We start from the raw sequence: 25,188 nt of genomic DNA, 5'->3' as shown, positions 1-25,188 counted from the left end.
CTTTTTTGATGTCATCGATTAAAAGTAGTTTTGTCTCCCTTGAAACTAGGATTTAATTTGTACTTCATTTTTGTAGTACTTAGTCCTACACATTTTTAAAGCTTTTTATGACCACATATAGATACATATCTATATCTATTGATAGGTTTTACAAAAGATATTGTAAATATTACAATAGATAAGCATATCTATTATAGTCTCTTTAAGGAAATAATCCTTGACTGATTTACTTTTCTGTCCTCTGCTGGTGTGCTCTCTGCATACATGTGTGTATATATACACGTGCTCAGTACGTATTAAATGAGTCATATACAACTTGTATTACTCATCTATGTTTTGTATGTCTTTTCTTCAAATGAGAACTTTGGGAGAGCAGAGATCATACGTATTTTTGTATTTTCTGTGTACTAGCACAATGCTAAGCATTGAATGATTGTTTGGCAATTATTTAAAATATTCATAAAAAGTTTTAAGACCTGTCACTTAGGATTGACATTTTGCTCTATGTAATGGGTATCCAACTAGACTAGCTTAATGGAAGATGAGTTATTTTTCTCAAAAATAAGAAGTCTGAAGGTATACCGTCTAGGGCTGGTACAGTGATGCCATGATGTCATGAATGTCCCAGGTTTTTTTTGTCCTTAACATTTAAGGACATAGAAAACATGTCACATATTGTCCTTATAATCATGTGAGGCTCTTCCACCTCCAAGCATCATATTCATGTTTTGTCCCTTTCTATCAGGAGAACAGTAGCTTTTCTAGAGATCTCTAAAAATTGACTTCTGTTCTTACTTCTTTAGTCAAAACTAGGGTCGCATGGGCACTGCCATCTGCTAGGAATTTTGGAAGGTGCATGCTTTTAACTGGGTACGTTGTTGTCCAGCAAAATTTGGATTCTATTCATAAGGAAGAAAAGGAGAATGAATCTTGGATGGGTAACCTGGAGTATGTATCTTGGATATGGAATGTACACTTAAAAACATTAGGATCAGGGCACCTGGGTGGCTCAGTCGTTAAGCATCTGCCTTCGGCTCAGGTCATGATTCCAGGGTCCTGGGATCGAGTCCCACATCGGGCTCCCTGCTCGGCAGGAAGCCTGCTTCTCCCTCTCCCACTCCCCCTGCTTGTGTTCCTGCTCTCGCTATCTCTCTCTCTGTCAAATAAATAAATAAAAATCTTTAAAAAAAAAAAACAAAACCATTAGGATCTACAAGGGGATAAGATATGTGAAAAGTTCAAATCAAGACAATTACATGAAAAATTTCATATGCACAACCAGACTTTAGTAAGTGCTACTAAAGATTTGAGGTACAAGAGCTCTCTGAAAGATGGAGTTGACCAGGAAATCTTCAGTGTAAGAGGTAGAACTTGAGTAGAGTCTTAAAAGACTGGTCAAATATGATACAGAGACACTGGATGCCTGTTTTGCAAGTGAGAAATAACATGGTTAAACTATGTTTTTGAATCACGGGACCAGCTTAGCAAGAGTAATGAATTCATGTTACAGGGCAAGAGAAAATAAGTTGGGGACAGCACAATGGAGGCTTTTGTATGCCCACCATGAGGAGTTTGGATTTGAGACTTGTTCAGATTAGATCTATTGGAGGTTTCTGAAAAGAGGAATAATAGGGGGAAGTAGAAAAGAAATGATAACTGAATAGATACGATAATAGAAATGTTAGTATTAGAGAAAGCTTAAAAGACTAATTCACAGATTTGTCCATTAGAATTAATATCTAATGCAGTACCTCCTATCCAGTAGTTAAGATGGTTCATAATAATTTTGACCAAAGCAGTTGGTTCTAAGGAGTCTCCAATACTTAAAATAGATATCTAATATTGTTATATTTGAAGTCTCCAGTTACAGACCAATGGAACTCTAGAAACCAAATTTTCTGTTAAACTTATTTTTTATATTGCTGAGGAATTCTTGGTTTCCATTAATACCACGTAGATTTTAAATATTATGTCAGCATGTTTTATCATATTAATACCCAAGTGTAATCTTTCTTAATTAAAATCATTTCTCTAAGCTTGCACTGAATAATTTATAAAAAGATGATTGAAAACAGATTGGTGCTCTTTTGACTAAATGTACTTTTGATGTCTATTTTCTCAACCTAGAATTTTAAGTTTGTTGATAATGCTTAAACTTCAAAGCACTTATGTTGACCTAATGTTTCATTTTCATTTTTAAGTCAATCTTAATACAATTTGCAGTTTCTTTTAAATAAGTGAGGTGTGTTAGAACTTTCACCAGTGCACTTAACAATTTTATAAAATGACATATTTATTCAACTGTAAATATCTAAAGAGTAAAGATTTATCTTCTATTTTAACAGTGACATCGATTAGTTTTGATGGTTTGACATACCAGTTTGAATAAGAAGACAATTTGATTCTATTGAAACACATAAAACATGGTTGAAATTATTTTCTACATAATTATAAATGAACATCTGAAGCCTGAGTTACATCATTTATTTAGTAATTGGAGTATCATAAATTTTCAACTTCATTAGTGGCTTCTCTCTCCAGAATTTTCTCTTAATTACCACAAGATCTTTCCTTTCAGAGATTCCTTAGTATAAATTTAACTCCATGTGGAAATAGACATATGATGTAATTTTACCCAACTAGTTAAAATTTTGGTGTTCATTGTTGCCTACTCTGATTGTTCAGCCCCCATCCCAATGATAATGGATTTGGCCGTGAGACTTGCTTTGGTCAATGGAATGTTGGTGGATGTGACATAAAGCCTTACGTATATTTGCATGGTTTGGCTTTGGCTTTGCACACTGGTAATATCCCTTGGGAAGAACTTTCCTTGGGCAGCTGCTGCCCCTTCTTCAGCTTGGTCCCAGAGTGAACACAGGTGGAATGAGCCTGAGTCGAACCACAGTCTGAAACAGAGCAGCTCAACCAAGGCTTGCTTAGACCAGCCAAACCTTAGTCAACATACAGATGCATGAGCATGAGAATAAGTGCTTGTTATAAGCCATTGAATTTGGGATTCTGTTGGATTATTGTAGCAATAGCTGACTTGTATGGTCTATAAAAAATCAGTCCTTATATTTTCATTAAGAAAAAGCATAATTATACATGGCTAAACTATCAGCTCTCTTCTTTATATTTTTTAAGATTTTTCATTTTTATTAGAGAGAGCACAAGCAGGGAGAGCTGCAGGCAGAGGGAGAAGCAGGCTCCCCACTGTGTAAGGAGCCCGATGTGGGGCTCGATCCCAGGACCCTGGGATCATGACCTGAGCTAAAGGTAGATGCTTAACTGACTGAGCTACCCAGGTGTCCCAGCTCTCTGCTTTATTCGTTGAAAAGTAATAGTACATAACACTAATTGAGAGTATCTCTTGGCTAGTGGCCATTGCAAATTTTGAGTAAAATGCCTGAAATGGAACTTGATGAATTAGTTGTTGAAGCTCTCTTTTCTTTTCTTTTCTTTTTTTTTTTTTAAAACATGGCTGGTACTTTAAGTAATCACAAAATGGAATGACATAGGAGTCATGGCTAACATTTGTTCGGGGCCTGGCCACACATGTGCTTGGCATTAATACCACATCTTATTCTCATAGCAAACCTGTCATTCAGTAAATAGATATTTATTGAGCCGCTAATTATATGCCATATTGCATGGTATGTCTTGCATTCATTTTTGTTGAATGAAGACACCAAGGCTCAGAGAAGTTAAGTGACCAGTTCAAGTTTCACGGCTAGGGAAGGGCAGAGCTAGGATTTGACTTAAGGTCTGACTTCAAAGATCAAACTACTGCCGCCATTGTGTTGTTCATGTTTGGAGAGAGGTAGGAGAGAAGTAGAGAGAAGATAAAATTTACAAACGGATTTACCTAACATTTGTTGGTGTTCTGTCTCTCCCTAACCATCATTTGCTATTTAAACCAGGTATCACCTGGAATTACCTCAGCATTCAGAAATCAGTAATTAGCTTAGACTCCATTTGTGTTACAGCCTTTGAAAGTCTGAAGCTGTCCCCACAATTTCTTTCTTTTTTTTTTTTTTAAGATTTTATTTATTTGACAGGGAGACACAGCAAGAGAGGGAACACAAGCAGGGGGGTGGGAGAGGGAGAAGCAGGCTTCCCGCTGAGCAGGGAGCCCGATGTGGGGCTTGATCCCAGGACCCTGGGATCATGACCTGAGCTGAAGGCAGACACTTAATGACTGAGCCATCCAGGTGCCCCCCCCTCCCCAATTTCTAATTCCCAGGTCTCATGCTCTTACGGTCTCCCTCCTGTGTGTCTGGAGACCACTTTGATCTGCCATGTCAGTCTGGGTGTAGAGCTCTGTCCTTCCCAGTTCCTGTAGCACATGCCTTCACCAAGCAATTTATGGACGTTACTAAGGATCCCCACACAACACCCAAGGTCTTCCACCATTCTCTCCCTCACAGCCTTGCCCCTAATTGCAGTGCCCTCTCCAAATTCTCTTTCTGTTCTGCAGAATATCTTTCCATTCCTTTTGAAGCCTTGATATTCCAGGCACCTCACAACTCTGGGAATCATCTCTTTCCCCAAACTGGAGTACCACTGTGTGCCATCCCTGTCTCTATCTCATTAAAGGCAAAAATAGATTCTCCTGGGAAAACAGCAAAAGTTGGAATTGGTCCCATCACTGTGACAGCCCCCATTTAGCTGGATTTTGATTTGAATTTCATTGAATTTTCAACATCAACAGTTTTGTTCAACTAACCTTAAATGGTGAGAACTGAAAACATCTAAGAAAGAGCTACTCTTCTTAGGTTAGAAATAAAATACTTTACATAACTAAGAAAAAGCCTATATTTAGAATTTTACTTCCTACCTCTTTCCAAAAATGTGATTTACAAAAATTACAGAAAAAATCTGAATATAAGCTTTTCTGTCCTTTTTTTCAAACCACTCTTCCTATTAGCTATTCAGAGTGAATTTTAGGAGTTTGAGAGCTTAGTTTGTTTATGAGTCTAGAATTTAGCTATTTGTATAAATTTGAAGAGTCTGAAGCATTTGCTTCTACAACACTGTATTAGATATGGTTGAAGAACTGCTTTCTGCTTCTGGATAAGCCCAGACTACTGTCTTGTCTTGTATGATTGGCCACTTAAGAATAATTCTGACAGAAATTAAAATTTTTTTTTAAAGATTTTATTTATTTAAGAGAGAGAGTGAGAGAGAGAGAGAGAGCACAAGAGGGAGGAGCGAGAGAGGGAGAAGCAGACTCCCTGCCGAGCAGGGAGCCCGACGCGGGACTCGATCCCGGGATCCAGGATCATGACCTGAGCCGAAGGCAGTCGCTTAACCAACTGAGCCACCCAGGTGCCCTGTCAGAATTATTCTTAATGGGAGAAATCTAAAAACCAGTTGACTAAGAACACTTTAATTCTCACTCATTTCAAATATATTCATTGGTTCATTTTTAATTTAGGAAGCAATTTTCCTAGTAATTTGGCAGAATTAGTTCCTTTAGATAAAAACCTTACCAAAGATGCTGACCTTAGGGATTTTTTGAGGAACTCATGGTTTTTTTGTCTTTTTTTTAATTTCATGATTATAGTGGTATTATTTTTTACTTAACAAACATTATTTTCTTTATTAAAGCATTGCACTAGGGCATGTTTCAAACATGTAAGCAGTAATAAAAGGGAGTGAGTGAAAGATGGGGTAGATCTCAGAAGTGAGATGCTTTTGAAAGTGGGATGTCTCAAGATTCCACATTGGACATTGGTGTTAAGGTGCTCATACTGTTAGTGAGGTCTTAATACTAAGACTGAAAAATATTTTACCTTTGTGTGACCTTGACCAAATTCTTTAACCTTCCTTAAACCTCTTATTCCTTATGTGTTTACTAGGGATTGTATTTGCCTTGCCTATCTCAAAAGGTTGTAAGGATCAGATAAAAACAATAAATGTGAAAGTACTTTGTATTGTACAATAACTATAGACATTAGTGATTATATTTGTGGAGCAAAAAAGTAGGCAAGATGGAGAAGAAGGAAGGTTGCTCTTAAATTCATTCCCTCAGTGTGTTTGAAAATGGATAGTCTTCAAATCCTAAATGGTTGAAAGATGGCAGGAAGGGTACCACCAATCTGGGGCCCAGCAATGTCAGGGCTCTTTCACTGGCCCCAGTGAATGCCAATTCCAATCATTTCAGTAATATTCAGTGTTTACAAAGGTCTGGGCACCATGATGATTGCTAGGGATACACACAATGACAAGATACAGATCTTGTCCTCCAGCAGTATCCAATCCAGCTATGGACAACACAGCTGTTCATCCTTAGCAGGGGTGAGCTGGAAGAAGGCTGGGCAGAGTGTGATTGGAACAGAAAAGAATTAGTTATTGTGACTGGATCTTGCATGTTTTTTCCCATCATTAAATAGGGTAATTTAAGCTACACTTCTGGTCAAGCATAGCATGTGGTATAGACTTCTGAAAACATTATGTTGTACATCTGAAACTAATGTAACATTGTGTATAAGTTGTATCTAAACAAAAAAATATAATAATCCACGATATTTTTTACTGTTTAACATAGAAAAGAAAAAAATTAGGATGTTTAAAAACGGTGGTTACAAACAAAATTCTACAATCATTTTTTTCTTTAAACATTTTTTTAAAAATGTGAGTATCCATTATCTCAAATATTTTCTTTATCTAGTATCTTAATGTCTTCCTTATCCACTCGTCTGTTGATGGGCCTTTAGGATGCTTCTATGTCTTGGTTATTGTAAATAATACTGCAGTAAACGTAGAGGTGCGTATACCTTTTCAAATGAGTGTTTTCCTTTTTTTTTGGGTAGATAGATACCCAGTAGTGGAATTAGTGGACCATATGGTAATTCTCTTTTTAATTTTTTGAGGAATCTCCATACTGTTTTCCACAGCAGCTGCACCAGTTTGCATCCCCATCAATGGTGCACAAGGGTTCTCTTTTCTCCACATCCTCACTAACACGTGTCATTTACTGCCTTCTTGAGTTTAGCCATTCTGACAGGTGTCAGGTGGTATCTCACTGGGTTTTGATTTGTGCTTGCTTCGGCAGCACATACACTAAAACTTGGAATGATACAGAGATTCGCATGGTCCCTTGAGTATACCATTTTTCCTTTTAATAGATGAGGAGTGACGGGACTAGTGTCTTCTTTACAGTTTTGTCATGTTTCATATTTCTTATATGCTCTTTTCAGGTTTCAAGAACATTGTCAGGATGAGGTTCTACTCTATTGCTAGTGTTTTTGTTGGACACTAAATCTTCAGGTGTCATTTTTAACCTAATCTTTTGTATTCAAAAGTTAAATTGTTAGTGAGCTTTATCTTTGATAGTTTTTAAAGGAAATAAGTAGATAACATACTATTCATATTAATGAGGACCTAATGACAAAGATTACTCCCAATTAATGGTAATCATTTTTGACTCTAAAATGCCTGAAGGATTTCTTCCCAACTTCTTTCTTAGACAAATAATAAAATAAACGGTTCATTTTCAGGGTATACAACAACAGAGAGGGGAGAAGATGCCAGAAGATGCCAAGTAAAGTAAGGAAGTTAAGCTAGGATAAAAAACTACAGAACATCCAGGGGGTCGCATGGGGAGTAATCTGGTATTAAAGCAAATTCTGTACTGTATCTAACTGCTGTTCTACTCCAGTAGAATTGCTACTTTGGTGCCTACTTTAACCTAAATATTTAGAGAAAATATGGGAAAGTTTGTGAGAAGATGAAGTCTTGTGTAAACATGCTGGTCTTAATTGTTTGTATTTATGGTATAAATCCCACAGTGGCACCAGTGTGGCTCAAATACTCACTGTTATCATAAAGTCACACGCTGTACTGAATGCTTTGGGAGAAGGTAGCCAAGCCCATGTTCAAAATTCAAAACAAAAATTGTTGAAATACCTAAGTGAGTAAAAATGGATTCTCTTGGCTAAGTCTGGACCCGTCTTTTAAAGATGTTGAGCATCGGGGCGCCTGGGTGGCTCAGTCGTTAAGCGTCTGCCTTTGGCTCAGGTCATGATCCCAGGGTCCTGGGATCGAGCCCCACATTGGGCTCTCTGCTTGGCAGGAAGCCTGCTTCTCCCTCTCCCACTCCCCCTGCTTGTGTTCCCTCTCTCGCTGTGTCTCTCTCTGTCAAATAAATAAATACAATCTTAAAAAAAAAAAAAAGATGTTGAGCATCTGGAATTTTTATGTGCAATTGTGAGGCCCCTGTTTGCTCTGATAGACAGTCTCTTGTTGTTATTGGCTGTAGGCAATGAGAAAGGGCAGGGTCGGGAAGGACAAAGAATTTACAGTATAGAGCTTTCAATAATAATGTGTCGATGTCAGGAAGAGTTGAGCCATTTCTGGTAAGAAAGAGGTGTTCATTTTAAACACTGGTGAATTTACTTACACGATCTACTCCTGAAAAGTAACAGGGGAATTCACAGGCCATGGGTCACAAGATGCATTGAAGTAATCAATTCCTAAGTGAAACCACAGAGAGGAGAAGTAAATGCTAGAAGAGGTGACACAGTTCAGCCATAGGAAGGGAACACGGTGTCTTCTCTGATTGATGTTCTTGCCCAGCTTGAGACTTGGCAGTAGCTTCTTCCCTCACCACTCCCTTACCATGATGCACACTTAGCAGCCAGCACAGTGTAAAACACAGTTCCAGATTAGAGTTTCAGAACAGGCTGATGCTTCGTAGCACTCATTTTGATGCTCAAAGATATAAGATAACATTTTTCTAAACAGATTCAGGATTTTGATCAATACATTTGGCTGGAGTGATGGAAAGCTGCCCAAGTCTATGAAATTAGTTAAGAATTTAGTTTGGTGAAGGTACATATAATCTGAAGATCTGTCTGTAAGTCATTAGGTATAAATATTGAAGGTGAGTTGAGTTTGGTAATTGACTGCTTCAGGGTTCCAAATTGGACAGTTAGTGTTAGGATGTCTTCAGTTTTAAATCCAGCCTTAATAGCTATATGTATTTAGAGTATCTTTTTACAAAGAATGAGTAACAATTTTTCTTTTTCCAAAGGCAGTTTAGCTAGGTATTAGATGTTTAGAGATTGGGTTTCTTATTTAACTCTTCCTTATAAGAGTTTGGAGTAAATCACTTTTTATTTTATTTCTTTTACTCAATTTATAAACTAGGTACACTAATTCTGGCTTCCCTTTGTCTGAAGGTGTCATGCATTACCACTCTTCATGATAAAGCCTTAAAATATCAGAAGTAGTGTTATGTGTATAGATAGTGGTATCAATATTGCATAGAATAATAGCAGAGTCATGTAAATGAATGCTAAAATATTTAACCTTTATTTTTCATTGTTAATATTTATGTTTATATTTTATAAAAATTCCACAAGTATTTGGAACAATGAAATCAGATGCAAAGGCTCATACATGTCTATTTTCAGATTCCATCTTTCAGGTCACAGCTTAAAAATTCTAGGGTTAAGGCCTTGTAGGAATGGAACAGGTCAGTACCCAAAGCTACTACCATTTTGGCTTGATTTTTGCAAAACTTACACATCAGCAGCTCACAAACTAAACTCCAGTTGCTCTTTAAGATAAGCCATGATGACAGAGTGGCTATAAAAGTAACATCTCCTAGATACAGAGAAGTGTGAACAGGTTCAGGCTGGGTAAACAATAGCTCCTTCCTCTTTGAAAGGAAAGGAAGATAGAAGCAAGTAATGGATTTCCATCCCTTACTACTTTCTTTTGGGAAAGTGATTACATTTACTGTAAATTAAGAAGGAAAAATTTACATAGGAGTAGGGAGGCAGATCACAAGTGAATAGATATGGGATCAGGCAGATCTCCAGCATTAGGCAAGACCCAAAGATAGTAATGCAGCCTATAATTCCATAGATGGGTAGATAGGAACCATAATAATAACAACAGCTAATTTTTTTAAAGATTTTATTTATTTGAGAATGAGAGAGAGAGTGAACATGAGAGGGGGGAGGGTCAGAGGGAGAAGCAGACTCCCTGCTGAGCAAGGAGCCCGATGTGGGACTCAATCCTGGGACTCCAGGATAACGATCTGAGCCGAAGGCAGTCGCTTAACCAACTGAGCCACCCAGGTGCCCAACAACAGCTAATTTTTATGGAGTGGTCATTATTTATTAGCCATATCGACAGATAATTCATGTGTGAGGCAGGTGCTGTCTCTATCTCTGTTAAGGAAATGAAGAAATCAAGGTATACAGAGATTAAGAATCTTATTACTCAAGGTCATACATAGCTGAGCTAGCTTTCACACCTGGGGAATCTGATTGCCAAAACTACACTCTTAACCAGTATGCCATACTGCCTCCCATGAATGTGAAAAGTAGATTCCTAATTCATCAAATTTGTTAACAGGTAAGGGGATGGTGTGGATCTGGTGGAATATGGCCCTAACAGAAGCCAAGTTCTAAATTACTTAGGAAGTGGCCCAAATACCAATGTAATTCTTAAAAACAAAAACAAAACAAAAGGTCCAGTCCAGCAGGCCCTGTGTATTGTAGGAGTCTCCCGTGAAGTATTAAGGACCCATTACAAGGAGATTGAGACGGCACAGTAAGAAACCCAATCATGGGAAACTGGAATACAAGGCAAAGAACCCAGCACAGGGGATGGGAGTAAAATCAGAGTAAAGTCGAAGAAACCATAATTCAGGGCAGGGATAGGAAGATCTTGACAAAGGATTTCTTACCCTATCTCACCTGTTGAGAGCTGGAGTTGACCCCAGAGCTGGATGCATAACTGGAGGTCAGGTTAATTTCATAGATTCAGCTCAGAGGGAAAGAGAAGAAAGGACACCATCTGGGTAAGCCATGACAGCCTAATCAGAGTGGGTTAGAGTTCCAGGGAAGAGGCTAGAATCTACTCATTTCACTAACATCATTTCTTCCCCATGGCAACCCCTACCTGGGGGAGATGGTGGGAGATGATTAGCCAAGACTCTGGAATACGGCGATGAACTTTCATAGCATAATCACAAACTTAAATAGCATCCTTTCACATATATCTTAGGGCCCAATCTAAAGTTCTATTCTCTTACTATTTTTTTTTTAAACAAACATAGTATGTTATGTAATTTATTGAATGTGGGGTTTGCTAAGACATTTGGGAGATTATTAGAAAGAACAAATAGATATGGAATTGTTCATTAATATTCATGTCACTTGTTTATTCTGACTTATAATAACTTTTGGAGAATAGATAGGATTTGTATCCTTAAAAGATAGAGTAAACATTCAAGATAGTAGTACTTAGGAGAGTCATTTAAATGGTTTACGTTTTCTATTCCCAACCTCTATTCTGTGGAAGAAAAAAGCAATTTTATTTTTTCTTTCATGTGGTGTTTATCTACTGCTTCCATATTTTATCTTAGAACAGCTCCAAAGACTGTACAATTATCTATTCTTTCTAAAGCTCATGATTTTCTAGATCTCGTTATAAGGGCTATTAAAAATCTCCCAAAAATGTTTTGAAGAACCCAAGTTAGCTTCATTTGTGTCAGGAAGCTGTTTTCTAGATGACTGCCATAATATGGGGTGGTTTCTCTTCAAAAATCTTTCTCTTGATCTGTGCATTTGTCATGATCTGTTCAGAAAATAGCTTTGTTACTATGAACCAAGTCTGAGATGTCCAAAAGAAAAAATGTTAAAATACAGGATGCATCCAGGAATTAGAGTGACTTTCTGTGACGTCCGTTCTGAGTCGGAGTTGGGACCTGAGGTGAAAGCAGGTCAGCTTTTACCCAGCTGCTAAGTCGGTTCACTTCTCTGAATTTGTTTCTTGATGGGTCCGTTGGGAATAGTACCTATCTTGCAGGGTCCTTATGAAAAAACAAATGTATGTAAAGTTGCAAATGTAGGTTTCCAGTAAACACTGTTAACACTCATTGGCACCTGAATTTTACGACAATCGAGTCAAATTATTTCACACTGTAAGAAGATACTTTTGACATAAAAGACTGTTTCCTGCCTCCCTGGGCACTCTGCAAAGCCTGCTGCATCATTAGCTGTCTGAAGTTAATGGTGATGGCCTGGTTTGCATCCGGCCCTGTGCTAAATGATTTCCATATATTATGTCATTTAATTAGAACAGACATTCTTTGAAGGAAAGTTTTGGTTTCTAACTGTGTACCACAACTTTGAACTGTGTGTATTTTCTTTTAGGGCATATATTCTTTTGACTTTTGTCTGCCTTAGTTTTTCTATTGATTTGAACTAATTATGGTACTTTATGTAACCAGACTGTATCAGGAGGCTTTGGGATGCAAATAACAGAAAAGCAGAACCAATCTGGCTCAAAAAATAAAGGGAATTTTTCACACACACACACACACACACACACACACACCACAGTATAATTCTTGACTGGGCTCTATTTCTCTCTGATTCTTTTCACTCTGTCTTCCTCCCTGGTTCCCCTTATTGTATTAGAAATCATTGCATCTTGATACTATACTCTCCATTGGAATGAGAGCTTCTCTTCTCCCAGACAAACTCTTGTCTTCCTTTGACTGGACCAATTTAGATCTTGTGATGCCTTTGACACAGTCACTGGGAGTAGGGGGTTGGAGTGCATTGACTAGCTTATCCTTGTCCTTCCTTGGATTAATCACTGGACAAGGGGTGCCTGGGTGGCTCAGTCCTTAAGTGTCTGCCTTTGGCTCAGGTCATGATCCCAGGGTCCTGGGATCGAGTCCCGAATCGGGCTCCCTCCTTGGGGGGAAGCCTGCTTCCCCCTCTCCCACTCCCCCTGCTTGTGTTCCCTCTTCCACTGTGTCTCTCTCTGTCAAAAAAAAAAAAAAAAAAAAAAGGCTTGGACGTGATTGAAAAAAAAAAAAAAACCACTGGACAAGAGGAATCTGTTCAACTGCTTAGCTCAGACCTATACCTGAGGCTGTGGTCAGTGTCACTCAAATCAGGGAGGGGCATAATGGAGCAAGAGGTGAAGTGGTACTGGGAAGACATCTTTCTCTTGTTCCCAGTCTCACATGGAAAGCTTTAATTTGAACTATGATGTTTTGCTATAGGAGTTGTTTTTGTTTTTTGTTTTTTAAGATAGTCTTTATCTATCTAAGGAAATTACTTTCACTGTTAGCTAAGAGTTGTTTTTTAAAATCATGAATGGAAGTTGACTTTTATCAAATGTTTCTTCATTTCTGTTGAGATGATCATGTGGAGTCTTTATTCTCTTAATGTGATACATTACTGATAGATTTTTTTTTAATTGGCCAACTGATTTTATTTTATTTTAAAAAAAATTTAACATCCAGTACTCACCACCACAAGTGCCCTCCTTAATACCGATCACTCATTTAACCCACCCCCCTGCCCACCTTCCCTCCAGCAGCCCTCTATTTGTCTCTCTAGCTAGGAGTCTGTTTTATGGTTTGCATCTCTCTTTTCTCCCCCCTATGTTCATCTGTTTAATTTCTTAAATTCCACATATGAGGGAAATCATATAATATTTGTCTTTCTCTGACTGCCTTATTTCACTTAGAATAATATACTCTAGTTCCATCCACATTGTTGCAAATGGCAAGATTTCATTTTTTTTTTAAGATTTTATTTATTTATTTGAGAGAGAGAGAGAGAGAGAGAGCGTGCGCACATGAGAGGGGGGAGGGTCAGAGGGAGAAGCAGACTTCCTGCCGAGCAGGGAGCCCGATGCGGGACTCGATCCCGGGACTCCAGGATCATGACCTGAGCCGAAGGCGGTCGCTTAACCAACTGAGCCACCCAGGTGCCCCGATTTCATTCTTTTTTATGGCTGAGTAATATTCCGTTGTATAAATATACCACAACTTCTTTATCCTTTTTTTAAAAATTTATTTATTTATTTATTTGACAGAGAAAGAGAAGGAGAGACGGGGGGGGGGAGGGAATGAACAAGCAGGGGGAGCAGCAGAGAGAGAGGGAGAAGCAGGCTCCCCACTGAGCAGGGAGCCTGATGTGGGGCTCAGTCACAGGACCCTGGGATCATGACCTGAACCAAAGGCAGACGCTTAACTGATTGAGCCACCCAGGCACCCTCTTTATTGTTTTTTAAAACAACTTTAATGAAGTATAATAGCATAAAATAAACTTCACATATTTGTATTATATAGTGGGATCATTTTTCATATATGTATATACCTATGAAACTATCACTGAAATCATATAATGAACATATTTATCGCTTCCCTCTGAAAGTATCTTCATGCCCTTCAAAATCTGTCTCTAGTCCCTTCCCTGGAGACGCCCCTCCACACAGACTCCTGGACAGCCACTGATCTGTTGCTATCACCATAGATGACCATCTGCTGTCACTATAGATGAGCTGCATTGCTGACTGAATTTTCAAATATTAAACTAACCTTCCATTTCTGAAATAAACCCATCTGAATCATTGTATATTAGCTGTCTTAAATATTTCCATATTCATTTAATCTAATGTTCTGCTTAGATGCAAAAATCCTATGTCTATAACTGCAATTGGAGTATAATTTTTCTTTCTACTAATGCCCTTGTTGTACTTTGGTATTAAGGTTATGCTGACCTCCTAAAATGAGCCAGAGGGTGTTTTCTATTCTCCTCTGTTCACTGGAAGAACTTGTATAAAAGGCATGTTATTTTTTCCTTAAATACTTGGTTTGAACCAACCAGGTAAACCAACTGGACCTTTTTTTTTAATTTATTTTTTTATTATGTTAATCACCATATATTACACCATTAGTTTTTGATGTAGTGTTCCATGATTCATTGTTTGTGTATAACACCCAGTGCTCCATTCAATACATGCCCTCTTTAATACCCATCACCAGGCTAACCCATTCCCCCACCCCCTCTCCCCTCTAGAACCCTCAGTTTGTTTCTCAGAATCCATAGTCTCTCATGGTTCATCTCCCCCTCCGATTCCCCCTCTTCATTTTTCCTTTCCTACTATCTTATTTTTTTAAAAACATATATTTGTTTCAGAGGTACAGGTCTGTGATTCATCAGTCTTACACAATTCATAGCGCTCACCATAGCACATACCCTCCCCAATGTCCATCACCCAGCCACCCCATCCCTCCTACCCCCCACCACTCCAGCAACCCTCAGTTTGTTTCCTGAGATTAAGAATTCCTCATATCAGTGAGACCATATGATACATGTCTTTCTCTGATTGACTTATTTTGTTTAGCATAATACCCTCTAGTTCCATCCACATCATTGCAAATGGCAAGATTTCATTCCTTTTGATGGCTGCATAATATTCCATTGTACATATATACCACATCTTCTTCATCCATTCATCTGTCTATGGACATCTTGGCTGTTTCCATAGTTGGGCTATTGTGGACATTGCTGCTATAAACATTGGGGTGCACGTACCCCTTCGGATCACTACATTTGTATCTTTGGGGTAAATAACCAGTAGTGCATTAATTGGCATCTTGTCTCTTAGTTTAGACATGTGCCCCATGTGCTTTAACTTTTTAAAGATATTTTAATTAAAAAAAAAAATTAAACCTGTATTAGCTTGGACTGCCATAACAAAATACCATGGAATGGGTGGCTTAAACAACAGAGATTTATATTGTTTTAGGTCTGGAGGCTAGAAATTTGAGATCTGGGTACCAACATGGTCAGGTTCCGGTGAGGACCATCTTCCTGGTTTGCCGATGGCTGCATCCTTGCTGTGTCCTCACACGGCAGAGCGCGCGTGTGCTGGTGTCTTCTTCTTTTCTTATAAGGGCACTAATCTCAGCAGTTGAACCCCACATTACCTCATCTAAACCTAATTATCTCCTGAGGGCCCCATCTCCAAATACTATCACATTGGAGTTAGGGCTTCAACATACAAATTTTGGGGGGTATACAGTTCAGTTTACAGCACGTACCAAATAAGCTCCATTATTTTCCAGTGAAATAATAAATTTGTACATTCAGGACTAGAGTATTTTTCATAGTGTGAAATTATTGTGACTGCACAGAAAAATTTATTAACTTTTTTAAGATACTCTGAATGCTTATAAGTACAGAGGCTAAATTGGGCAGCACTGGGGTATTGTTTCATCTATTTCATTTGTTTATTGTGTAGCTGTTTAGGGACACACATGAATAGATCATTTTTTATGGGCAAAACTAACTCTGATTTCTAAATGTCTTCATCAGTTTCTTCCCCTAAATAAACCATGAATCCACCTATAATGCCTAGACTTATACATGATGTGCTGCCATTATAGCTACTCAGAAAGAATCTATAGTGTAGGTCAAAGCTAGTTGTCTAGAGAGACTGGACTCTCCTAATAGTAAGGGTTTTTTGTTTGTTTGTTTGCTTGTTTTTGTTGTCTGACTGCTGCCCACTATTTTGCCAGGTAGCCCAAGGTCAGCATGCCTTCCTGGTGTTCATGGACTGTGCTGACTTTGCAGGAATGTCTCAGGGGGATCCTGCCTTAAAGAAGAGATGCCATACCGTAGCATTTCACTGTCTGTAAAGACATCAAGAGTGGCCTCTGTCTTGTTCTTTTAGGCAGCTTAAAACAAACTTAGCCAGCTCAAAAACCGAAATGGAATTGAGAAAGCCATCAACTCAGAGCCTCCTTGCGTGGCCCTGCCGAGAATGAAGCTAATGATGTAAATAAGCACTTCCTAGAAAGGTTAAGAAGGAAAGCATCCACCACCGCACAGCTCCTCCCATTCCTCGTCCTTGAAACAGGATTGTTAGCATCTGATAGGAACTAGAGGAGGAGGAGGGCTATGCCCTATGTCCGTGTTAGAAACACTGGTCTCAGTGTTTCTCACTAAGAAACACCAGGGGGTTGTCTAAGCCACCAAGGCTGTAAGGGGCACAGCATTACTGTAGCTGCACTAAAATTTAATGTAATTCTTACTTTACCACTCATGGTGACCTAAGAAGGTGGTATGGCAGAGAAGCTCTAAATAGAGGGGCTTGGTCACAGCTCACTGAAAGGCCAGATATGCTGTTTTCATGGTGGAATAGGGAAGAAGAAACTGGTAAATATTTTTAAATGTCATATGTTTACATATGAGTTTTTTCATTTCTGTATTTTTAGGATTCTTCTCTTGTGAGAAGTACTATAAAAAACAAGCCCTTAAAAAAAGTGTTTATAACAAAAATTATACATATACTCAGCAATTTAAAATTAACAGTGTTCCTTAGAAAGAAGTGTGACTCCAGTGGTCTGGGGGCCAAGCGTTCTGCCATTAGAGGTGGGAATTTCTTCTCAAAATGAAGTTAAAGGTGTGCTCTTGCCTTTGTGACCAAGTGGAGGGTTGAGAGGGCTCTAGGGCTACTGTAATCCAGGTGGGTGGGGCTGAGACTGCCCACAGAGGTGGCTGGGGTGGGGCTAGGGAGTGTCACTGTGACATAAATTTGAGAAAGTAAATTTTAGGTGAAGAATGAAGTCATAATCTCGTAACTAAGAAGAGATTGATGAATAAAGTCGGTAACAGTGTATTAATTTAGAGTAGAAAGCACACCTCATTCTGGAATCCCTCTGCATGTGTACTGAAACCTTTTCGGCAGGCAAAGAATGAAAAAAGAAAATGGTCTTTTCTATAAAGTAATACATCAAACTATGTGGCCCGGAGAACTCACTCTTCTTCTCTACTCTGGAGATGTTTCTTTATCTAATAACTTGGAAATGTCTGCAATCAGAGCTCCTGTACCATACCCAAAGACATCTATAACTTTCTCCTCCAACTTTGAGTTTTCCTATCTTTATGGGTGGTCAGAACTTTGCCATTGCAGCATCTCCTGCCTCCTCATACCCATGGCAAGTTAAAATTCCCAGGACTCAGACTTGTATTACAAAGGGTGCAATTGAGATGTGCAGCTCCCCTGCAGATGGAGTGAGGAGCACCATGATGTTGGGGACAGAAGATCTGGGGGCCGGACCTAGGGCTCCTGTTCCCTCACGGGCTGACCTTGAGTACGTTTTTCTGGCTTCAGTGGCTCAGGCTGCCAAATAAGGTCCCTTTCACCTTTGACATATAAATTAGGTCTAGCACTTGACTTTATTTTAGTAATTCTAGAAAGAAAATGCTTAGGCTGAGGGGATGAATCTGTGTTCTTGTTGAAGGTAAGAGGTGTGTTTTTTTTTTTTTTGTCATTTTCTTGATAAAAATCTTGATTTTAAATCTGTTAGTCTTGATTTGTGTTCTTTTCTCTTCCTTTGGCTAGCTGGGGAGCAAGTACCTTTGACATGGTCCCAAGAATGTATTCTTTTCATCCTTAGAGCAAGGAGTACCAAAATGGAGCACTCTTATCCCCTCCCCAAATGCCTGGTAAAGGGAGGCCATGAAAAATATTTGCTAATTAAGTTAATTCAGTTATTATAAGTTGAATTGATTTCTAATTTAGGCATAGCATGGGAAACTATTTATAATATATGCCAGTTGACCATTATCCAAATTTCCATGGAAATAGCATTCTTATGACACAGTATGTTCTTGGACTGTTTTTGAAATATCTAGTTGCTTTGTGTGATACTGAACCTAAAAAAGAAATCCTTCTAACACAATGTTTTTCAAGCATGTACTCAGGTGCTCAGGAGGTAGACTTAATTTGAAAAAACTCACTGAAATGACTGTAGGTGCAGTAACCCTGGGCTTTCCCTCAAACCTCTTTAATTGAAACTCGTAATGTTATTGGGTTGTTCTGTCCAAAGTCAAACTGGAAGAGACTGCAAAAAAGTTTTGTGGTTTTACTTTTTTCCTCCATGAGATCGAGATTTAACTTTTTGAGGAACCTCCATAATGTGGAGAAAGGGGAATCCTTTCACACTGTTGGTGGGAATGCAAGCTGGTACAGCCACTTTGGAAAACAGTGTGGAGGTTCCTCAAAAAGTTGAAAATAGAGCTACCCTATGACCCAGCAATTACACTACTGGGTGTTTACCCCCAAAATACAGATGTAGTGAAAAGAAGGGGCACATGCACCCCAATGTTCAAAGCCGCAATGTTCACAACAGCCAAACTGTGGAAGGAGCCAAGATGCCCTTCAACAGACAAATGGATAAAGAAGATGTGGTCCATATATACAATGGAATATTATTACTCAGCCATCAGAAAGGATTAATACCCACCATTTGCATCGACATGGATGGAACAGGAGGGGGTTATGCTAAGTGAAATAAGTCAAGCAGAGAAAGACAATTATCATATGGTTTCACTTATATGTGGAGCATAAGGAATAACATGGAGGACATTGGAGAAGGAAGGGAAAAATGAAGGGGGGTGGGCTCAGGGGGGGAGAAGAACCATGAGAGACTATGGACCCTGGGGAAACAAACTGAGGGTTTCAGAGAGGAGAGGGATAGGGTGATGGGTTAACCCAGTGATGGGATTAAGGAGGTCACGTATTGCAATGAGCACTGGGTGTTATACGCAAACAATAAATCATGGAACACTACGTCAAAAACTAATGATGTACTGTATGGTGACTAACATAACATAATTAAAAAAAAAGAGAGAGAGACCGAGATTTATATATGTCAGGAGACACAGAGGCAATTATATTCTTCTCTTGAATGATCAAATAAAGTTCTTGTCCAAGAGATAAACCATATTTCAGTAGTACCAGATTTACTCAAATGCATTGCTGTTAAGAGTACAAAAATATTTCAGATGAAATAATATATAGTTGTGTATTTCTTTTTTCTTTTTAAAGATTTTATTTATTTATTCATGAGAGACAGAGAGAGAGAGAGAAGCAGAGGGAGAAGCAGGCTCCCAAGGAGCAGGAAGCCCGATGTGATGCGGGACTCGATCCCAGGACTCTGGGATCATGACCTGAGCTGAAGGCAGACGCTTAACCGTTGAGCCACCCAGGTGCCCTAGAGTTGTGTATTTCTAAGAGGCCTAATAAAAGTGCAGAGGCCATGACTACCTGGCATACTTGGTGAAAGTAACAGTGTTGCTGTGTTTATAACATTTGTGATCATCTGTGCAAACTCTTGCACACCACTCCAGAAATGACTTTGATGGCGTGGTCACTGCAGTCTGCAGCAGTTAAAACACAGCATCAAACAAGATGGAAATGACAGGCTTGTTAAATAGAATATCCTTCCAGAATTTAGTAATCCCAAAGTGACCTTGCCCATCACTGATGTCCTCTGAGACAGGTGCAGGCTTGTCTTACTCATTTTGTCCTGGTGACCTTGTGGTTATTGGCTTCCTCCATTAAAATGGAAAGTAGAATTATATTTGATGGAAGAAACATTTACTTGGCACCTTAGGTGAAATAAATACATAAAGTGAAGTTAGCATCCTTCTTTGGTGAATCCCTGGATCAGTGATTTGCAACCTTTCAGTGTAATCCTTTCTCACCATTCTAGAAATTTGGTGATACAAAATTATGTATTCCCAGTTGGTCATTTTTCTTTTGACTTGCTTATGGATTTTTTTTTATCATGTAGATTTTTAAAGTCTTTCCCCCCAGTTTTACTGAGAAATAATTGACCTACATCACTGTAAGTTGAAGGCATATAGTGTGATGTCTTGCATTATACACTGTGGGATGACTGCCACAGTAGGTTCAGCTAACTGTCTTCTCATATAGATAGATATAATAAAAGGAAAAGAATAAAGGGGGAAAATTTTTCTCCTTGTCATGAGAACTTTCAGGATTTACCCTCTTAACAACTTTCTTATACATCACAAAGCGGTGTTAGCTGTAGTCATCATGCTGTATATTACATCCCTGGTACTTTATCTTAAAACTGGAAATTTGTACCTTCCTACCAGTTTCCTCCAATCAACCTCCCTCTCCCGCCCCATCTCTAGTAACCACAAGTCTCATCTCTTTTTATATGGGTTTGGTTTTTTGTTTTTGTTTTTAGATTTCACAATAAAGTGAGAGCATACAGGTTTTGGCTTTCTCTTACCCACTTAGCGTAAGGCCTTCAAGGTCCATCCATATTATCACAAATGGCAGGATGTCTTTGTGGGTTTTTTTTTTTATGGCTTAATAATGTTCCATTGTATGTATATAGCACAACTTCTTTATCCATTCATCCATCAGTGGTCACTTGGGTTCTTTCCATGTGGTAGCTATTGTAAGTAATACTGATAGGAATATGGGGGTGCAGATATATTTTCAAGTTAGTATTTTTGTTACCTGTGAATACATTCATCAAAGTGGAATTGCTGGATCATATGGTACTTGTATTTTAGAGCATCTTTCATACTCTTTTCCATCGTGACTGTACCAATCTACAATCCCACCAACAGTGCACAAGGATGGCCTTTGTTCCAGATCCACACCAGCATTTGTGTTATCCCTTGTCTTCTTGATGATGACTATTCTAACAGGCGTGAGGTGATACCTCATCATGGTTTTAATTTGCATTTCCCTAATGACTAGTGATGTTAAGCATCATTTCATGTACCTGTTTATCTTCTTTGGATTTGGAGAAATGTCTATTTAGGTCCTTTACTCATTTCTTAATTGGGTTATGTGTTTTTATTAGCATCCTGGGACTCGATTTCCTTATATGTTTTAGGTATTAACCCCTTTTCACATACACGGTTTGCAAATATTTTTTCTCATTCCATAGGATGTCTTTTCATTTTGTTGATGGTTTCTCCTGCTGTGTGGAAGCTTTTTAGTTTGATGTAGTTCCACTTTTATTTTGTTGCTTGTGCTTTAGGTATTGTATCTAAAAAATCATCAAGACCTATGATAAGGAGCTTTGTCTCTCTTTTCTTCTATGAGTTTTATGGTTTCAGGTCTTACACTTAAGTCTTTAATCCATTTTGAGTTAATTTTTTGGTGTAAGATATGGGTCCAATTTCATTCTTTAACAGGTGAATATCCAATGATCCTAGCACCATTTATTGAAGAGACTGTCTTTTCTCCATTGAGTATTTTTGGCTCCTTTGTCAAATATTATTTGAGTGACTATGCTTGGGTTTCTTTCTGGGCTCTTGATTCTGTTCCATTTGGTCTATTTGTCTGTTTTTATACTGTTTTAGTGACTATAACTTTATAGTATAGCTTGAAATCAGGGGTGTGAGGCCTCCTGCTTTGTTTTTCTTTCTCAGAATTTCTTTGGCTATTTGGGGGATGGTCTTTTGTGGTTCCATACAAATTTTAGTTTCTTTTTTTTTTTTTTTAACTTCTGTAAAAACTACCATTGGACTCATGATAGAGATTGCACTAAGTCTATAGATTGCTTTTGGTAGCATTGATATTTTAATGATATTCTTCCAACCCATGAACAGGGGATACCTTTCCATTTATTCATGTTTTATTTGATTTTTTTCATCAGTATCTTAGAGTTTTCAGCATTGAAATCCTTCATCTCCTTAGTTAAATTCATTCCTAAGTATTTATTGTTTTTGATGCTTTTGTAAATGGATTTATTTTTTTTCAGAAATTTTGTTGTTAGTATATAGAAATGCTAGTGGTTTTGTTTACTTTGTATCCTGCAACTTTACTGAATTCATTTATTAGATCTAACAATTTGGTTCAGTCTTTAGGATTTACTAAAATAAAATTGTGCTGTCTACAAATAGAGACATTTTTACTTCTTCTTTCCCAATTCTGATACCTTTTATTTCTTTTTCTTCTCTTCTTCTCTCCCCCCCCCCCCCCCCCCGCCTGCCCCGATGCTCTAGCTAGGACTTCTAGTACTCTGTTGAATAGGAGTAGTGAGAGTCCATACCTTTGTCTTGTTTCCGAACTTAGAGTAAAAGCTTTCATCCTTTTCACCATTGAATATGATGTTAGCTGAGGGCTTGTCATATATGGCCTTTATTATGTTGAAATATGTTCCTTCTGTGCCTAATTGGTTAAGAGTTTTTGTCATGAATGGATGTTGACCATGTAGATTTTAAATTTTTTTCATGAACTACATTTATTTATCACTATTATCCTTTATGTATGTATCAATTTTTTCCTTAATGTCTCCAGACTTCAAATAAGAGAAAGTCTTCCCCATTCCAAGTTAATAAAGAAATCCCCTTTTGTGTTCTTCTAGTTTTTTTTATTTCATTTTTAAAAATTTAAATATTCTTTGAAATTCACCTGGTGTACATTATGAGGCATAAATCCAAATTAATTTTACTAAAAATGTCTCTCCAGTTTTTAGAGTTTTTTGAGTTGTCTTTTCCTCAATGATTTCAGATACCATGTTTATCCTACACCAAGTTCTGTATGCAGTAGGGCCTATTTCTAGATTTCCGTTTGCATTCCATTGATTCATCTATTATCGTGTCAAGATTACACTTTTAATTATTGCAGCTTTACGTTAATTTATAGTAAGTATTAGGAATACATCCCCTCATTTCTGCTTTTTTTTTTTTTTTTTTTTTTTTTTTAGGTAACTTCTACCCCAAATGTAGGGCTTGAACTCACGACCCCAAGATCAGGAGTTGCATGCTCTACTGACTGAGCCAGCCAGGCACCCCCACATTTCTACTCTTTTTTTGGGGAATTTCCTTCAAATTGTTGTTATTGTTTTTTAATGTACTTTAGAATTTGTCTCTCTCTGACCCTTCCTCAATTTTTGGACTTGTTTATTTTAATTATAATAACTTTTAAATTTTTCTTAGGAAGAACTGATCACTTTGAGTTTGATACTTCCTATCTAAGAACTTGTTATGCCATTTCTTTTCTACACGTCTTTGTGTATTTGTAAATCTTAAATATTTCTAAAGTTATTTTTCTTAGATATTTCATCCTTTACTTACATCCTTTCTTCCTTCATTTCCTCTTCTAATTTGCTGTGTTTGTTCACCTGAAATTTACTGATCTCTCTCTAGTAATTCTATATCATGTTACTTTATTAATTTTTTTTGTTTATAGTACTTTTTCAGTTGAATATCTCAGGTTTCCCACAATAACAAATGGTGATATTTTTATTTCCTTCTCTACATTTCTGTATCTCTACTTATTTTCTCTTATTAACTGTATTGTCTAACATCAAGTACTGTTAAGTAATAGTGGTGACAAGTGAATGTGAATGTCCTTCTTTGTTCCTTACTTGAGTGGGAATACCTCTACTGTTGCCCAGGAAGCACAGTGGTCACTTTGGGGCCAAGGTATATTTTATCAAGTTAAGAAGATACCCATTTATTTCTGCTTTATTAAATTCATTTAAAAAATTTTTTATTGTTATGTTAATCACCATACATTTACATCATTAGTTTTTGATGTAGTGTTCCATGATTCATTGTTTGTGTATAACACCCAGTGCTCCATGTAGAATGTGCCCTCTTTAATACCCATCACCAGGCTAACCCATCCTCCCACCCCCGCCCCTTCTAGAGCCCTCAGTTTGTTTTTCAGAGTCCATCGTCTCTCATGGTTCATCTCCCCCTCTGATTTCCCTCCCTTCATTCTTCCCCTCCTGCTATCTTCTTCTTTTTTTTTTAACATATGATGTATTATTTGTTTCAGAGGTACAGGTCTATGATTCAACAGTCTTACACAATTCACAGTGCTCACCATAGCACATACCCTCCCCAATGTCTATCACCCGGCCACCCCATCCCTCCCACCCCCCTCCACTCCAGCAACCCTGTTTGTTTCCTGAGATTAAGAATTCCTCATATCAGTGAGGTCATGTGATACATGTCTTTCTCTGATTGACTTATTTCGCTCAGCATAACACCCTCCAGTTCCACCCACATCGTTGCAAATGGCAAGATCTCATTCCTTTTGATGGCTGCATAATATTCCATTGTATATATATACCATATCTTCTTTATCCATTCATCTGTCGATGGACATCTTGGCTGTTTCCATAGTTTGGCTATTGTGGATATTGCTGCTATAAACATCGGGCTGCACGTACCCCTTCGGATCCCTACATTTGTATCTTTGGGGTAAATACCCAGTAGTGCAGTTGCTGGGTCATAGGGTAGCTCTATTTTCACCTTTTTGAGGAACCTTCATACTGTTTTCCAGAGTGGCTGTACCAGCTTGCATTCCCACCAACAGTGTAGGAGGGTTCCCCTTTCTCCACATCCCTGCCAACATCTGTCATTTCCTGACTTGTTAATTTTAGCCATTCTGACTGGTGTGAGGTGGTATCTCATTGAGGTTTTGATTTGGATTTCCCTGGTGCCGTGTGATGTTGATCACTTTTTCATGTGTCTGTTGGCCATTTGGATGTCTTCTTTGCAGAAATGTCTGTTCATGTCTTCTGCCCATTTCTTGATTGGATCATTTGTTCTTTGGGTG

General features: G+C 38.1%; 1 protein-coding gene across 10 annotated transcripts in view; it reads left to right on the top strand.

Moving 5' to 3' along the window:
- The window catches only part of ACYP2 (acylphosphatase 2), a 182,771-nt gene that overhangs the window by 79,637 nt on the left and 77,946 nt on the right, over window positions 1–25,188 (top strand). Inside the window, exon 4 of one of the 10 annotated variants that reach the window (XM_054509877.2) lies at window positions 7,503–7,551. The exons of the other annotated variants lie outside the window; for them this stretch is intronic. Coding sequence (XP_054365852.1) covers window positions 7,503–7,551 — 49 coding nt within the window. The remainder of the gene's footprint in view (window positions 1–7,502; window positions 7,552–25,188) is intronic. 10 annotated transcript variants of the gene reach the window in all.

Source organism: Mirounga angustirostris, unplaced genomic scaffold (assembly GCF_029215605.1).
Source record: "Mirounga angustirostris isolate CCGP_5_RB_7025 unplaced genomic scaffold, mMirAng1.0.hap1 SCAF_10, whole genome shotgun sequence".
Classification (NCBI taxonomy): Eukaryota; Metazoa; Chordata; class Mammalia; order Carnivora; family Phocidae; genus Mirounga; species Mirounga angustirostris.
The sequence above is the reverse complement of the archived record's forward strand: the minus strand, read 5'-3'. Positions and strand labels throughout refer to the sequence as shown.